Genomic DNA, 18,779 nt, shown 5'->3' with positions numbered 1-18,779 from the left:
TTTTTTCATATTAGAAATTTTATAACCTCCAAAGTAGTGGTAACTTTTTTCCTCCAAAATTAAAGTAGGTATGTTCTTAATCCTCTTTTTTGCATTAGAAATATGGTAAACAATCTTGACATGTGTTTTTAGTGAAAAACGCTTAAAAAAATTGTCATTATTACTTATTAAACCAAAATAATAATGTAAATATATATCCTTGCTATATCATTGCTATACATTTGCTGTACCTAACTTTTTTTTCATAAGCGGTTTTCAATAAAAAAGAAGCGTCAAGATTGCTTACCCTTTTTCTAATGCTAAAAAAACGAGGTATGTACTGTAGTTTATTTGGTATTTTACCGCAATATTAGATATCATAGGAACCCTAGCATTTCGGAAGAAAAAGTCAAGTACCACTACTAAATTCTATTCCTAAAAAAAAGAAGGTATATTCGTAAGAAAGGCCAGCCATAAGATGAAGTGTTTTCAGTGTTTCAAATGTAAGAAAATGCGCACTAAAGGGTGCATTCAGGTGTTGGTCGACGATATGAAAATTGAAAACCCCATTGTCATATCAATACAACATTAACCGCGCTGACGGGCCCCCGAGCTACCTAAATGCACTTTTAATGTAAAGTAAGATACATAATATGTACCTGCTTAAAATACAGCGAGAGTGGGAATCCGACTTACCGCTATTGGTGCCAATTTTTAAAAAAACGGGATCTTCGCAATGTGTGCGAAAGACACTATCGTATTGCCTTCAACAACATCACCAATACATATATATGTACATTGTACATGTACAAAGTAGGTACTAAATATACTATGTCAGACATATCTACAACGAAATGTATTTGTATTGTTAAAGATTTTAGATGAATGTACAATATGCAAAAGATCCAATGTTTAAACCAGGCTGCAAAGCGATATAAGTACGAATATTACCATTTTGTAGACCTTTATATCTAGTTTTTACACTTTTATAACAATATATTTTTGGTACACAAGCTTGAGTGACATGGAAACTATTAATACGCTAATAAAATATTGAGTGTTTTTTTTCATCGCACAGCCAACTTTCCTAAATCTGAAGAGGTACGATGTTGTTTTGTGGCATGGTTGTGTTTGAATATCCCAATAAATTTCCATTACACAAAGAAGTATTTTTGTATATAGAGAAGGAAAATGTGTGACTCAACACAATTTTTTTATTAGTACCTAGTGTGCTTCTTTATGTAATGGTGTTTTCAAATAGTTGTATATAAAATTAGTTTTACGTAATATTTATAGTAGTAGATTTTAGTAATCATCGAGTTCGACGTTTAAAATGCATGTCTTATTTTATATCTGTTATATTTTATAAATATTGGATTACTAACTGTTTTTAAACCTGATATTTTATTTTGCGTTTAGATTTAGAAGTTTATTTTAGGCTAATCACTATAATCTGCATGGTTGTTCTGTAGCCTAATTTCCTAAGGTCCTTCATTGGTTTTATGTTTACTTATTTTCTTATTGACGACGAGCACATTGTGTATCTCACGTATTTTATTTTCTTATGTACTTCATATCAGTTGCTAACCCATTGCTTACGCATCGTGCTTGCCGTCCGAAGCATCGAGTGTATATTGTGTTTTTATTATAGATTATTTTCCATGTAACATGCAAAAACAATACTTAGAGGTATTTTATCTTTCAGTGGGATTTCACGAGTCGGCCATTAAAAAGGAACCAAGAGGTAGGTAAAAAATAAATGACATTCACATATTATAAAATATATAAGTTTCCATATTTTTATATACTTTTTAAAATTATTGAAATGGGGTTATAGGACATGCAAGTTAATTCAAATATGTTTCATAGACGCGAGCCCGGCGTTGCAAATCCACAGTCCGCCGATGGCTGGCGTGGGCAGCCCGCACTACCCTCCGCCGCAGTACCGCGACCCCGCCGACCAGTACCAGGTGAATAGGCACCTCCACTAAACCACAGCACATGATCAATCGGGCGTACTTCAGACCTAATCGAGTCTTATGACAGTTCCAACAGAGAAAAAAGGGATCGACGCTTATGATGAAATTTTCCACAAACAACAACCAATACGATTAATCTTGACACTAGTCTCGCATTAACAGCCCAAAAGTAATTATAGAATAGATTTTAATATAATATAGTTGTGATATAGATAAACTTTTTCAGCAATGGTTGCCACCCGATCCTAACCTAGGCGTACCGAACACGAACCCATTCCTGCCGCACGCGGGGGACCCGCGGGGCTACTGGGGCCCTCAGAACTTCGCGCAAACCTCTCCGTCGCCCAACCACGCCGTGTCGCCCAATATGCTGGGATTAGATGTAGGTCTCACTTTGTTTGGTAGAGCACAGCACAGTCAGTGACGTTTCGCTCTAGTCCGGAGCAAAGCCCAACTGCGGCAGTACCCGTACAATAAAATTTAGCGAACTCTTTGACAAACAGTTTGACCCTTAATCTGTCATTTTGACTTATGTAAGTACTTACATTTCATATTTGTAAGAAAGGGATTAAAACATAAAGTAACGAATTGAGGCTTGTAAAGTTTTAATAAGTTGTAGTTTTAGTTTAGTTGAATAAGGGGGAAAGTTAGCCAAACGTATGTTATGATATGATGTGATTTATTATTGTTGTAATTCAGGCAATGTCACCACAACACCGGCTGTCGCCTAATATGCAAAACATGCCGGTCCCCTCCATGGCGATGAACCCGAGCATGGTGCAGATGTCGCCGCTGCAGGGCGGCGTGTCGCCCGCGCACCAGCCGTCCCCCATGATGCACGCCTCACCCCCGCACATGCAGCCCATGGTACGTCACACAGTGGAGCATGCCGGCCCCTCCATGATGAACCCGAGCATGGTGCAGATGTCGCCGCTGCAGGGCGGCGTGTCGCCGCGTACCAGCCGTCCCCCATGATGCACGCCTCACCCCCGCACATGCAGCCCATGGTAAGTCACACAGTGGAGCATGCCGGCCCCTCCATGATGAACCCGAGCATGGCGCAGGTGTCGCTGCTGCAAGGTGGCGTGTCGCCCGCGCACCAGCCGTCCCCCATGATGCACACGTCGCCGCCGCACATGCAGCCCATGGTAGGTCACACAGTGGAGCACGCCGGCCCCTCCATGATGAACCCGAGCATGGTGCAAGAGTCGCTGCTGCAGGGCGGCGTGTCGCCCGCGCACCAGCCATCCCCCATGATGCACGCCTCACCCCCGCACATGCAGCCCATGGTAAGTCACACAGTGGAGCACGCCGGCCCCTCCATGATGAACCCGAGCATGGTGCAAGAGTCGCTGCTGCAGGGCGGCGTGTCGCCCGCGCACCAGCCATCCCCCATGATGCACGCCTCACCCCCGCACATGCAGCCCATGGTAAGTCACACAGTGGAGCATGCCGGCCCCTCCATGATGAACCCGAGCATGGTGCAAGAGTCGCTGCTGCAGGGCGGCGTGTCGCCCGCGCACCAGCCATCCCCCATGATGCACGCCTCACCCCCGCACATGCAGCCCATGGTAAGTCACACAGTGGAGCATGCCGGCCCCTCCATGATGAACCCGAGCATGGTGCAGATGTCGCCGCTGCAGGGCAGCGTGTCGCCAGCGCACCAGCTGTCCCTCATGCTGCACACGTCACCCCCACACATGCAGCCCATGGTAGGCATCCCGAGATACCAGTTTACAACTAAAGTATTTAAATTCATCACCTTCGTCTGCCGTTACATGTTTAGATTTGTGAGAGCTTGAGAAGGCACCCCAGAATTTATTTGAGACCGGGTTTTGAACATGTATTGTTAGTCCCTAAGATGTAGAGGGGGTGTAAAGTCAGGAAAGTAGAAGGGATAAAAGATCGCGCGGGCTTAAATCCTCCTCAATTACTCTGAAAATAAAAATACGGTTTTACTCACGTAATTTTAGTCACGGCGACATGCTTCGCAGAGCCTAGTTCTCCATTTTCAAGCACTAACAGGTGTTTTGGCTAGGCTAGGCATTTTGTGGCTTATGTTTGTACCTACTAAGTATTACATACTCAGCCGGCAGTTGCCTCCTGACATCGACAATAATGTACTATGATAGACTTGACATTGCAGATGTCGCCGCTGCAGGGCGGCGTGTCGCCCGCGCACCAGCCGTCCCCCATGATGCACGCCTCACCCCCGCACATGCAGCCTATGGTACGTCACACAATATCACTACACGTTATAAAAGTCTTACATATACAGTAAGTGGTATTTTTATTGCATATATGTTGCATAGCTCTAGCTAGTTAGTCAATCTACGACTAAATCGACAAACCGAACTTTGTATTAGTAGCAATACAATACTTTTTATTGCACTGTTGCCCACCTCACACAGTCAACAATACATATAAATAAACATCAAATAAATACAACAATAGTAATGCTGTTTTAAATGACCTAAAATCTAACGCGTACAAAATTTTACACATTAATTATGACACACCGAATACAAAGTACATAATAATGTGGTGTCTTTACTCAGCAACCTGCGGGTCAGACGCCAGACCTGGGAGCGGCGCCGGCTCTGGACAGCGACATGCAGTTCAACTCGGCCGACCTGTCCGGCATCATCGCCACCCTCGGGCCGCCCGAGCTGTCCGACAGCCTGCGAGCGCTGTCCACCAGCGAGCTCATACCGACCATGTAAGCACTAGCGACACTGTTGTTCTACTCGCACCTGTCCGGCATCATCGCCACCCTCGGGCCGCCCGAACTGTCCGACAGCCTGCGAGCGCTGTCCACCAGCGAGCTCATACCGACCATGTAAGCACTAGCGACACTGTTGTTCTACTCGCACCTGTCCGGCATCATCGCCACCCTCGGGCCGCCCGAACTGTCCGACAGCCTGCGAGCGCTGTCCACCAGCGAGCTCATACCGACCATGTAAGCACTAGCGACACTGTTGTTCTACTCGCACCTGTCCGGCATCATCGCCACCCTCGGGCCGCCCGAGCTGTCCGACAGCCTGCGAGCGCTGTCCATCAGCGAGCTCATACCGACCATGTAAGCACTAGCGACACTGTTGTTCTACTGGGCCGATTTGTCCGACGTAATACAAAAGGCAAAAAATTGTATGCATAGGTATCTTTCAATACACGAACCCCAAGGTCACTATGGATTAGTATCTTAGGATGCCATAGACAAATTTTGTGTTAAAATTAACAATTCACAAAGCCACCATTACAAACCGTAAAGGTTACCATTATAAGCTTATAACTGAGGAGAGTCTTCAACTGTTCTACAACGCTAACATATTTTGTAATTTTTACGCCCTGTTGCAATAGTTTAACTGGATTAATACCTACAACCAGGGATCGGAACCGGTTTTTTGCAAAAACCTAGAAATAACCATATTTTTTGAATTATTTTATACTCGAAATGTAGGACTCAGTTGTGTTTTTAGGTTACGACTTCGTATTATTAGATTGCCCAATTAGAAATGAAGTAATTAGCAAAGAACGAAAAAATACCGTTTCCGTTCCCATACAAAAAATACCGGTATCCGATTGTAGGCTACAACAAAATATGCTTATTTTGAGTACCTTACCACAAATAATAAATACCTAAATATGTCTATTTTCAGGCAGCCAATGTAATTTTGGCCAAATATTTGCCGAGCTTAGGGTCTTCTGGAGCTGACAACCTGGATGACGACCAAAGACAACTGTGACCAATTGTGAACTGAAATGGGATACCGCGAGTGTCTAGTCTGAGTTACTTCTGGCAATGCATGGGAAAAATGCAAAATGAATGTGAAAGAGCTACGACACATTCTTTTACTTACGACATGAAAAGAAGTGACTGGTGTCGACCAAGTTAATTGAATTTTCACAAAGGTGATAATTTTAAAAAGGAGTTAGCAACTAATGTATGACATCATCAGAAGTCTAAGATTATGACTATACTGCTTCTCGAATTCGGACTCCGTGGGCGTTAGTGATACTGTTTAAAATTCTACATCATGCTTTTCATAAGATTCTTAAATCAAATCTTCCAGTGCTATGGAATGATGAAAAGTTGATAATGTATATGACAGTTTAGTTTATGGAACTCAAGTGCTATTTAAGTAACTGTATGTGACAGTTTCGTGTATGGAACTCAATTCAAGTGCAAACTTTTTGTTGTTTTGCAATAATATTATAGCTAACAGTCCAATCAAATTGTGTTCTAGGTTAAGTAAACTTAAATGGCGATTTTTTATATTTCAATGTGCCTGCTTTTTAACTGTGACTTCTAAGTCCAATGGATGGAATTAATATCATTGAAAGAGACAGATCTAAGATTTCGTTATTAGTCTTATGTGGTATCATATCGTTAGATGAATTCGTTGAGAATGTTTAATAAATAACTGGCAATGAGGTTTAAGTCTGTAAAGGTCCCAACTTTTCTCAGTCTTTGTTAAATAACTGGCAAAGAGGTTTAAGTCTGTAAAGCTCCCAACTTTTCTCAGTCTTTGTTGTATACACAGTCAACCGTTTGATACAAAAGCAGAGTTCGGCTTTATCAAAATTTAAATAATTTTGGATATTTTTGGCTATAAAACTGTGGATAAAACAATTTACAAAGCGGATATTTCGCTTATCTGAAATTAATGTAATACATATAAGTATAGGTCTTACTAGATAGGTCTATTACTTAAATGAGACGTTTGGTAAGAAGTTATTATGGTTAATAGTTAACAGTGGGCTGGTTGAATTCTTCACGGCTTGAAACTGAATTGTATAAAGTTAGTAAGTAAACATCACTTTACATAGGTACCGCCTGGGTTAAGTGGTAAAGCTGTTTCATATTGGCGCGATTATTATTGATATCAGATAAATGTCAAAAGACATGCAACTCTAGGGAATTTTATTTTTGACTTATTATTGTAGTTATGATCTCAGATCTGTGCAGATTAAAAAATGCTAATAATTAAACACATAACAAAACATTCACGCTTGGAAAATAAAATATCTGTACCATTTCTGTGACTCTAGAAATATTTATCATGTTTTTACGTTTTCCAAAAATTAGGACATGTTTACAAAACGCTAAATATACTTTGTACCTACCTACTTTGAGATTTTTTTAACACCGGTTGAAAAAAAGGTAGGTATAACAGTTGACACGCGCCGCGCTACTAATATTTATCTCAATATCGATATCGATTCCATTGGCTCCGCTATCCCGAACGAAAAAGCGTTATAACGTTATTATTACGTAAGCATTAGTATTACAGCTTACCAAATAGTTAATAACTATTACATATCAATATCAATAACGCGATGGATAGATAATCGATAGTCTGACATAGAACTGCAAGTAATGTAAGTTAATTAATTCAAAACAGCAAATTGTACCTATTTAAAATTAGATTATTTCCTACACCCCTCTTTGTTCATCAATGGACGTTACAAAATGTATGCTTTGCTAAATTTATTTCATTCCTCTAGGGGTTATTAAAGGATTAATTGTTTATGCATTTGTTTTTTTACCCTATTGTAAAAATAACAAAATCCGAATGTTGTTTAGTGGCGTGATTTAATTTTTTTTTCTATTTCTGTTAAATTTATTTACCCGTAACAGTTGAGTTCTTGTCTTATTATATGGTGCTAAGTTAGTGTCCTGCTGTACGACTAGAACGTCTGTATGCACAGAGATTCTCGCATCGCATCAGGCCCGTGTGCATTGATATAGTTATTCCAACGCAGTGAATAAGTTGACGATCTCAGACAGGGGTATTAAAATTATAAGTTTAAATTATGCTTTACTTTCTTTGAATCCTGAAATCTATAATTTTAGGTAAATTAAACACTAGCAGCAGTCTTTTATAAGACCATCAGAACAAAAGGCATATCATGATCGCATTTATTGGTATCTTTTTAACAGGCAGCGTCAAATGAAGGCGGGTAATTTGTCTCGTCACTCGACGAACGCGATCAAAAGATGTCGAGAGTTTATGCAATATAATGACGCCAGATGGTTGTGTTATTGATGAAAGATGTTTAAAAGCTTGAAAGGAAAGGTGTTTATTAATTAGTTGTTTAAGATAAATGATATAACTTGGACCAAAAAAAAATACACTTTGAATTAACTATGCTGTTCAGTAATTAAATATGATAATGGATCAGACCAGCCAGCCTATTATGGATAGCTTTATCCATCTTTATCCACGTGATAAAATAACTGTCACTGTTTAACACCGTGGGAAAGAAAGTGACGGACACCGTTTTATCACGCTGTCACGTAGACAAGAACGACCATCATATCCGTACAGGTAACTACATTTTACCAATTTAGCTCGTTAATGCCATGCCAAATTTATTACCATTAAGACAGCAAAGCCATTCGCAGCATTTGCGCCAGCATAACATTAAATAAGTACTGTTTTTAAGTTTAATGAAACTTGTACTACAAATGTATAGATTTACTTGTTGGGTTCATCTCATGGCGTATGAGGGTTGATGTTTGTAGTCATTATTATTATTACTAAATAATATAATAATATTTTTCATAAATAACTGATATTATTGTTCTCAGTAAAGTATTGTTAATACCATCACACTAGAGATAAAAGTTGTATTATTCGTAAACTAGATGTGGATGCTCGCAATTGTGAAATGTAAGTAATGTACCTAATGTAACCAACACATTAAATGTGGGATTCTGTTGTAGATGTGACTTGTACATAATGAACACTAGAATTTTTATATTTATGTTACGAGAATAAACTTTATTATTATGTGGCTGATCTGTTTACTCTTATTTTCTCTACCACCCTTTGGTATTTAAATATTAAGTCTTGACTAACCGCTGCAAACCAAAGTGAAGTCATTTGGGTTGACATTTATAGGTACGAGTACCTTATAGGCAATCTTACTCAAACCACTGCGTAGAGGGCGCCACTAGCACCAGAGGGCCGCGAAACACAAACATCCTAGCGATTAAATATGAATGATAACGATGTTTATACCCGAAAATTTCCTCCAAAATGAAATCTGAGCAACTATGCACTGAAGTGTCGTGTCGTTTACATATTATCAAAGATATTATCGTAACGCAATATTAGATATCATAGTACCTAACCCGATTTTATATGATTTCCGACTCTTTGGAAGAAAAAGTTAAATATGTAGGTACTTACCACTACTTTTGATGCTAGCAAAATTCTAATCTTTAAAAAATACTTTAATTTGACCGTAGAAAATAACGTGATTTGCCGAAATCTCGAGCAATTTGCAGATAACAATGTCAGGAGGCGGATAAGGCCGTACTATGTTCACTGACGCTAACCTCTGGACTTCGTATCTCTATTGATTCGATTGGGCAAGGGCAAGCGTTGAAAAATAACCAGCTCAATGCTGCTGGCACGTACGGGGAAACTACACACAGAACACTGGCTAAACCAGACTGGATGCAGACAAGCCATGCCTGGCATCAACGGTAAGCTCACAAGGGCGCTCCTTCAACTAGGAAAGGTTTGACTGAGTATGGTAACCAGTGTCATAACAGGTCATGGACTCTTTAACAAACATCTTTTTATAACAGGTGTTACAGACAGTCCCCTATGCCGTGGATGCATGGAGACAGAAGAAACAGCCTCTCACGTGGTGCTGGAATGCAGCGGAGTGGCCCCATACAGGGCAAAACATCTCGGATCCCCGAGAGACCTCCCCGAGGTCCTACTCAACATCAAAGGTTTGATAGGATTCCTCGAGGAGCTGGGCTGGCAGGACTAGCCCACCCCCCCGCATCTGCATCACGCAAAATAGGCGCAAGACGTCGAGTTGCGGAAAATCGCCCGAACTACAATACAATACAATAACCAGCATATTCGACTGAGCACAATAATTACGCGTAAGGTGTAATTCCATTTGTCCACGCCGGGCACAGACGGGAATATGTGTTTTGATTTTCATAAAAGTAATCATTCCCCTTGTTTGTCCCCGCCTCATGCATGGCGGATTACAGAAATGGATTCGTTTATTAGAAAACTCAATACCCCTAAATAAATTGGGTACTTTCCTCTACTTAATAGTATTTTATGCAACCGTTGTTTAAGAGAGGTATTTTTTGACTCAGTTAAACAACGTTGCATACAATACTTTTTCTACGACCAAGCACTTTCTTTGAAATAAAATTGTAAAAACAAATATTTTTAATTCAAGAAGTAGTCAACATGAAGGGTACTGGCGGGAAAAGAATGAATGAATGAATGAATGAAATTAAAAAAATGACATTTAGAATAAGGTTGGCAACACTGTATTTCGTTCAATATTTTTTACATGAAGTATCGTAAAATCGCCAAAAAGATACTGCGTGTATGCACAAATTCCTTTTTGGGGAATAGACTAAAGACTTGTCTTGACAACTATAAGGTAGGGTTTTAAAGGTGTGTGTCTCTTTGGGTGTGTGCACGACCCTTTAAATGACAATTAAAAGTACGGGAGTAGAAAAAACATATTGCACAATTTTACTGAGCAATAAAATTGTGTAGATGACAAAACTTGTTATATTTTATTTTTGCTACAATTTATTAGAAATCCGTATTTTCTGTCATTAAATTTAGTAAATCACATAAAATAGGAGTCGATTATCGTTCAAAAATGCTCCGAAATTTTTGACTTGGCAGAAAACCAAGCGTCTGAAACTCTGATCACATATTGAAAAAAAAAAAAAAATTAAAAAGTTAGTTGGCGGGAATTGGTTATGTATTATGTTCTTTCGCTTTACGACAATTTCGTGGTGTAAATTGCCGTGAAAAATATAATTTATTTTCCTCGCAATCGAAGTGAAAAGCAGAGTGTACAACAAGGGCATAATAAATGTCCATTTTTACCCTCGTCTACTATTTTGCCTCGGGTAAAAATGGGTCACTTTATGCCTCACTTTATTATTATTATTATTAGGAGCCTGTAATGTCCCACTGCTGGGCAAAGGCCTCCCCCCACTTTTTCCAGTCTTCCCGATCCTGTGCAGTCTCTGGCCATTCCTTTAAAAAGGAGTCTAGCTCGTCTCGCCATCGCCGACGTGGTTTGCCAACTCCTAGTTTTGAGCTGGGCTGCCACTCTGTGGCGATCTTGGCCCACAGCTCACTCGGCATTCGGCAGACATGACCAGCCCAGTCCCACTTTAGCTTGGCCGCTTTCCGAGCTACGTCGACTACTTTTGTTCTGGAGCGCAGCGTGGTGTTCCGGATACGATCCACCTAATATGCTGCGCTCCATAGCTCGCTGGCAAAGCCCTAGTTTAGACCTCTGACACGCCGTCAAAGACCAAGTTTGTGCACCGTAGGTGAGAATTGGAAGTATGCACATGTCCATGAGTCTCCGCTTAAGTGACAGGGGGAGATCGCCTTTCATCAGATGTTCCATGGACCAATAGCTCCTCAAGGCGTTTTCAGTCCGTCTTTCGACTCACTCCCACTCCTCACTCCTCATTTTATATTATATTATTATAATTATTATATTATTAAATCGGATGGAAGTATAAAAAGTAGGTGAATTGACTGTGACGTCACTACACACGTTTTCATATAAATTCCATATTAGCAAATCGTTTTGACAGTTCTAAAAAAGAAGCTGATTTGACTAGTAGGAAAGTAGCCAATTGGTAATCGATCACCTAGTTAATCATTTCTTACTAAGTTACTTAAGGTGACGGTAGAGGTGGGTAAATTTTCAGATTCTGTCAATTTACCCCATTTCACACACAAGCGCACTTCACGCACACTACCTCACTTTACTGGGACAGGTCATTGACCCATCAAGTTTTTTTAAGATAGCGTTTTGAGTTTAGTGTTAACCACTGACCTCTTTTGAGGAACAGAAACTGTAAAAACGTTCCATTGAAAGAAGAAAGAGAAACAATACATTAAATCTTGCTCTTCTTGTCTGTTCATGTCACACGTGACGTATTTAAATTCTAATTTAATTCATTTGATTGTTAACTATTTTCTGCATATTATGGCTTTGTCGAGATACGCGTTTTGTAAAGTTAAACCGAATAAACCCAGATGTCATTAAGTCAGATGTAAAATGTTATTTACTACTCTATACGGTTATTCATAAGGCGAAAAATCAATTCAATTAAAAATTTAAATAAATAAAGTTTCGGCAGGGTGGAAATTTAATTAAGGCCGACAAAATAAAATTTAATAATATATGTCGGCTGATGTACCCCTAAGATCTTTACAGATTTACTTGTACGAGTATCGTATATTCGCTATTTATTTTGCTATTAAATTTATAAAATTAAAATAAATAATTAAATATTATACTGGCATTCCACCGCTATTATTTCAGTGCTGAACTGATTATCTTCGATCGTAGCCTTGATGGTGTAGTTGTACTTACACTTACGGCGGTAGGAGCGGCAATGAACCCCGCGCAGCGTAGAACGAGAGGTGCGTTGGGATAAGTGCATATACATATAATTCTTCGTGCGTCTGTCTGTCTGTCCGTCCGTCTGTCACAGTCTATTTTCTCCGAAACTACTGGACCAATTCAGTTGAAATTTGGCACACATATGTAAATTTGGCACACAAATGTAAATTTGTGACCCAAAGATGGACGTGTAACGTAAATAAAATGTATTTTAGAGAATTTGAAATACGGTAGCCATTTTGGGGGGGTAAATGAAAAAATTAAAAAATATGTTTTTTAAACTATATAGTGTTACATATCAAATAAAAGAGCTCATTGTAAGAATCTCAAAGATATTTTTTTTTATAATTTTAGGATTAATAGTTCAGCAGTTATTCATGAAAATAGGCAAAAAATGATCATTCTCCGCCCACTTTCTCCGAAACAACTGGATCTAAAATTTTGAAAAAAATACACAAAGTAGTTCTTTACCTATATATGTCAGGAAAATCTATAAGAAATGTGCAGTCAAGCGTGAGACGGACTTAATATACTGAACCCTTAGAATGCGAGTCCGACTCGCACTTGTTTTTGTTTAGCTCTTAAGGTTTAAGGAGTTTTATGAGTGAAAAAAGAAGTTTTTAGTTTTATGTGCCCGCGTTATTGCCGATCGATTGTGTTTTAAACGATAATTAGACAAAAAAACTTGTTTCTCACCCAACGAATATAGATCCCCATGACACATCTTCCAAGTCGCCTTTGGATAGGCTTAATTTTAAAAATAATTGAAATAATGTTCTATATTCAATTCAATTCAAAAATAATTTATTCAAGTAGGCTTAATAATGAATTAATAAGCACTTTTGACAAGTCATACAAAGTATACGTAATATTACAATGATTGATTAAAACAGAAAATAATAATATTAAAAAACAATACAATTAGTAACAATTAACAATAAATAAAAAGACCATGTCAAACACAAAAAAAAGGAATAAAAGTCAACAGAAACAATATAAATAATAGAAGTGCGTATATCATTCATACTTGCAAAAAAAGACTAAAAATAATTTACGTGACCAATGCTTATTATTAGTAAATATCTTACAATTTAATATCTGATATATCACACGATACAAAAAAATGGCCGCAAAGTTAAAAGTTTATTTATTTACGTTACTAGTCCATCTTTGGATCACCGACTCTTTGTCATATGTGAAAAATGTGTACCAAATTTCAATTGAATTAGTCTATTAGGGGTAGACACACGAGTGATCTTAAAAGGGATTTTTTTCTTGAATGATTTGTATGTACTTACCCCAACGCACCTCACGTTCCACGCGACGCAGCGTAATCAGTAAGTACCTAATAATTAGTGTCCGACCGAAACACAAATTTCTGTATATATAAATATTGTTGTCCTACTTGCTCCCCAACTTTTGGTCTTTGTCACATAGTTTAGTTTCATAATACGAAGTACTATTTCGTATGTTTCGGCCAGGCCGAAAGATTCGGCCGTTTTTTGGCCGAAACCGAAACTACGGCCGAAACATGATTTTATGGCCGAAACTGGCCGAAACCGAAACCGAAACCGAATCTTCGGTCGGACACTACGAATAATCACAATGGTCTTAAGTACCACAGACCCTACTGTCGCTTAAGTCCTTTATGACAATCTCTGCCTATTAGAACTTATAAAAAAAAAAGAAACCGAGTAATTATATCCAACTACCGAACCTGCTTACAAATTTTCTCGAGATATTTGAGAAATGTGATATGCAAAGGAGAACATTCGAACAAACGAAAGTATTTTTGCCTAAGCTGAAACGGAGACCTTCGCCTACGCTCGGTCAGTGATGGTTTAGGTACAGTCAGCTGCAGGTCACCCCTGCATAGAAGATTGTATGCAGGGGTGGTACCTTTTCTCTGCAGCTGACTGTACACCTATAAAAAATTGTTGTACCTGCTGCAATTTTATACCGGTACCGTACTTTATATTTCAACAGGTATAGTACCTTCAAAACGAAGCGGTATTGATAAATAATAACGGTACCGTACCGCCTATAAATAATAATAATAATTCAGCCTATATACAGGGTGGTCCAAACCTTGACGTACAAAAATTTTTTTTTAGATTCCTCACGTCTATCAGAATATACCCCATGTATGTTAGCCGATTTTTCGTAGTTATCGAGTTATGATTTTTTTTTACTTTTAACTTTTCATATGAAATTCCGGGGTTCCCATACAGAGTGGCTAAAAAATAACTGCATTTCCGTTGCCAGGGAGGTTTTGGGATTATACTGAGCAACTTTTACAATGGGGCCAACCCCGAAACCGCGAAAAAAAATTACCCTTCCATAGAAAATGGACTAGCCAAAATGTATAAAAAGCCAATTTTTTTTCGCGATTTCGGGGTTGGTCCCATAATAAAAGTTGCTCAGTATAATCCCAACACCTCCCTGGCAACGGAATGCAGTTATTTTTCAGCCACTCTGTATGGGAACCCCGGAATTTCATAGGAATAAGAATAAGAATAGAATAAGAATAAGAATTGTTTATTGCCACATACATGAACATAAAATAGGGTTAGAATTACTTACATAATAAAATAAAACAGTTGTTATGATATACAAAACAAAAGTGAGAAGATCTTTGCATTAGGCAAAGGGTTCCAGTCTCAGCGTGTGCCGGGCCTAGGTGCCCGGCGCTGGTTTTCAGACCGGTCCCAGACTAAGGACGGTCGGAGAATATTACCTACATAGGAAAAGTTAAAAGCTTAAAAAATCATAACTTGAAAAGTACGAAAAATCGGCTAACATACATATGGGGTACATTATGATAGCCCACGATTTTTGGACGTCACGGTTTGGACCACCCTGTATAGACAATAATCTCAACGCTAGCCCAATGCGGATTGGGGACTTCACACACAGCTTTGAATTTCTTCGCAAATGTATGCACTACGAGTATGCAGGTTTCCTCACGATGTTTCCTCCTTCACCGAAAAGCTAGTGGTAAATATCAAATGATATTTCGTACATAAGTTCCGAAAAACTCATTGGTACGAGCCAGGATACCAATGAGTTTTTCCTTACCGCTTATACCGTAAAGAAATAATGCAGTCTCTGCTTTGCACGATTATTGTGTGGACATAATTCTTATAATCACCGAAACATACATACCTCTACGCACAGAATGTCATTGAAATAAAACATTGTTTTTTATAGTAAATTAATATAACATTCGATTTATACACATAACAATAAGCAGGCCAGGCCGCAGCAATATTGGCCTGTAAGCTTCATCTCGGTCTCCAAATCCGCAAAACTCGCTGGTACTAAATGCTGGTCTTGCCGTTATTAATTATCTTGATTCTTGAAGATTATCAGAACAGCACGTTACGTAATCGCATACATAGACGGAACGAACGTCAACAAAGTAGGTGTAGACACTGCAAGTCTTTAGGTATTAAACGAATTACGCTTCGTATTAATAGATGAGTAATATTTAAATGAACATATAATATTCTCTAACATAAATACAAGATTACAATTAATTGACATCAAAAGTCATTGACGTACAGAAGTCATATACATTTTTATAATGACGCAAAATTGATACCAGCATAATGAAAATCAATCCCAATCAGTAAAACGAGTCTTTAAACTTTTTTCATTTTAAGCGGGTTTTGAAGGAACAAGTTACTTAAATTCGATTGTAATCGTATTGTTTTAGGATAATTTACTGCTGTTTTCGACCGTTACGACCCGTAAATAACAACAACTCACATTTAAAATTTGACTGGAGCTCGACGTGATTATATTTATTTACCCTATTTTATGAAATACAATTTATCTACTGGTATACATTTTCGTATGCGTATATGATGAAATGTCTTTATTAATGTCAAAAACGAGCTATGACGACGTACACGTCTGCTTCGATGCAAGGCCAACGGCCATCTGACTCGAAGAAGAGTTTTGAGTGATGTCGTCAATGTATGGAAATTATACGAAAGTTTACATTTGGGATTGAATTTCTGTGTTGTATTTGTGAGTAAAAATATAAGTAGATAATAATCTGGTAGTTTAGTTATCTAGCCTTCAAAATCCCACAACAACTCAATTACTGTCAAAGACAAAACTGTAATGCGTCTTGCTTAAACGGAACTCCATATTTTGATTTTTGGACACTTTTAGTGTCGATTTGTAGAGAATTACAGGAAATAAAAAAAAATATGGTGTGAAGAGCCGGTACACGGCTTCTTCGTGAACAGATTTACGTATAATTTAATGCAGTTATTAATCATTCATTGAACAAATTGGTTGCACAAAGTGAGGTCTAAATCGAAAACGTCATATACCGTCCCCTTAAGTACTTACTAATAAAATGTACCACCCGTACCTAATATTAAAGAAAATGTATAATTTAGAATACACTGAGCAAAAATAGCCAGTGATATGATAACCTAGCCGTTTCACCAAAAAATTGGTTGACATCTCTTCTGTTGATCGTTAAAACCGTGATTTACCGAAACAAGTAATGTGGCGATAATGATGAGACTGATAAGGACCGAGCGAGGTCACTGGCGCTGACCTCTGGCCTATTGGCGGCACAGTGTGGCCGAGTAGGGTTCCCGGAATATTCGTCGACAGCATGGTATAATGGTCGACAGACACTTTCTATAGGTTTATCACAGGAGTGCCGCGACAGTATCTCATCCACGAGATAGATAGAGACACGTCCCTCTCTAATTAATACAAGTAGAAAAGGATGGGTAGCCTACTAGGTGGGCGATGTACTGTCGCGGCGCCCCTGTGCGAAGCCCACTGCTGAGAGGGAGAGAGAAACGGCCCATTTGTTATTCCGTGCAGAATGAGCTCTTTAAAAACCAAATTACATCCTAGTCTAAGCAAAATTCAAACCGGGGACAAGTACGAGCCAGACTCGCCCACTGAGGGTTCCATTTTTTTTCCCCTTGTACCTAATAATACAGTGTAAGGGCCTTATCAATCAGCGAGAGACTATCAGCGAGTCGCAACCTAGGTGAATATCTGATGAAAAGAAATGCCAACGCCTATTATTCATCAGTGCTCACTCCAACATAGTACAGTGATATTCTTAACTATAATCATAGCCCCGCAAAACTCAACAATGAGTTTGACTGTGGGGTCATCACTCATCAGTCTCTGGTTAATATGTAACTTAAAGTAGGTAAATTAATTACTACAATGTGTCATGGTAATGTTTTTTTAACATAGATTTAAATTTGGACTTCTTGTTTTCGCGTCTTATAGCTCGCCTATTATTTAGTCGACATCTAGTCTAAATAGCATCGAGTAGCGGAATTATGAGTTTAATTGAGACAAAATAAGAATACTACTAATCACCCCCCCCCCCTCGCCCCTCCCTTTTAACACCGAAATGCGGGGGTTGCTTAGCAGGACAAACTGTCTGTCCAAACTATGTTCCAGCTTTAAAAAATTGAATCTTCGCCATAGTAAGTTTAATTCTGCAACGATATTATATTGTCCCTGTAATTTCAAACACAGTCACAATTTCGAAGCTTAATTTAATTTACTAGGATAGTTCCCAAGCGGCAGTCAAACAGTCAGTGGTCAGTGGCGGCGGCCAGTTTAAAAGCGCTGGTGGCCTAGCGGTAAGAGCGTGCGACTTGCAATCCGGAGGTCGCGGGTTTAAACCCCAGCTCGTACTAATGAGTTTTTCGGAACTTATGTACGAAATATCATTTGATATTTACCAGTCGCTTTTCGGTGAAGGAAAACATCGTGAGGAAACCGGACTAATCCCAATACGGGCCTAGTTTACCCTCTGGGTTGGAAGGTCAGATGGCAGTCGCATTCGTAAAAACTAGTGCCCACGCCAGTTACTGGGATTAGTTGCCAAGCGGACCCCAGGCTCCCATGAGCCGTGGCAAAATGCCGGGACAACGCGAGGATGATGACTAGGATAGTTCCCAGCAAAGAAAAACAAATAGAAAGAGTAGTAGAGAAACTTCACTTACCATATTCCATCCCCAGGCTAGTGACACTGCCAGTCCGATAATTGAAAACCTAATTACGAGGGGCGTTCAATAAAAAGTGAGAATGAGTATGTTATATACAACTTTTATTAAATGTTATTTTATTTTTCGACATAGTCACCTTTTAGCATAATACACTTAGTATATCTTTTTTCTAAACTTAATATTCCATTTCTAAAAAAGGTTTCATCTTGAGTACTTAAAAAATCCTGTACTGCAGCGACTACCGCGTCGTCGTCTTCAAATTTCTTGCCTCTTAGGTATTCCTTCAATCTCGGAAATAGGTAGAAATCACTAGGGGCGAGGTCTGGTGAATACGGAGGATGCTTAAGGATATCGAACCCAGCATCACGTA

The 18,779-nt window shown here is 39.0% G+C and overlaps 1 protein-coding gene and 1 long non-coding RNA gene across 3 annotated transcripts in view; one reads left to right on the top strand and one right to left on the bottom strand.

Annotated features, from left to right (window-relative positions):
* LOC134648714 (uncharacterized) overlaps positions 1–18,177 on the bottom strand; it is a 217,692-nt gene extending 199,515 nt beyond the window's left edge. Inside the window, exon 1 of the long non-coding RNA XR_010096919.1 lies at positions 18,096–18,177. This is a non-coding gene — a long non-coding RNA (uncharacterized LOC134648714). The remainder of the gene's footprint in view (positions 1–18,095) is intronic.
* On the top strand, positions 2,637–4,706 carry LOC134648496 (splicing factor 3A subunit 2-like). 2 transcript variants are annotated; one of them, XM_063503020.1, is made up of 5 exons: positions 2,637–2,825; positions 2,883–2,911; positions 3,193–3,529; positions 4,105–4,188; positions 4,517–4,706. In XM_063503020.1, the coding sequence occupies exons 1-5, from the start codon at positions 2,661–2,663 to the stop codon at positions 4,679–4,681; spliced, it is 780 nt and encodes a 259-aa protein (XP_063359090.1). In that variant the 5' UTR covers positions 2,637–2,660; the 3' UTR covers positions 4,682–4,706. The 2 variants fall into 2 exon arrangements, with proteins under 2 accessions (XP_063359090.1, XP_063359097.1); XM_063503027.1 differs by lacking the exon at positions 4,105–4,188.
* Positions 18,178–18,779: the final 602 nt, after the last annotated feature.

Source organism: Cydia amplana, chromosome 1 (genome assembly GCF_948474715.1).
Source record: "Cydia amplana chromosome 1, ilCydAmpl1.1, whole genome shotgun sequence".
NCBI classification, from domain to species: Eukaryota; Metazoa; Arthropoda; class Insecta; order Lepidoptera; family Tortricidae; genus Cydia; species Cydia amplana.
Note: the sequence above shows the minus strand (reverse complement) of the source record. Positions and strands in the feature narration are given on the sequence as shown.

Excerpts from the sequence above, each read along its gene's own strand:
- LOC134648496 (XM_063503020.1), top strand. The coding sequence starts at position 2,661 with ATGTCACCACAACACCGGCTGTCGCCTAATATGCAAAACATGCCGGTC. Across the intron at positions 2,912-3,192 it reads CTGCAGGGCGGCGTGTCGCC|CGCGCACCAGCCATCCCCCA; the intron begins GCGTACCAGCCG and ends CGGCGTGTCGCC. Across the intron at positions 4,189-4,516 it reads CCCCGCACATGCAGCCTATG|CAACCTGCGGGTCAGACGCC; the intron begins GTACGTCACACA and ends GTCTTTACTCAG.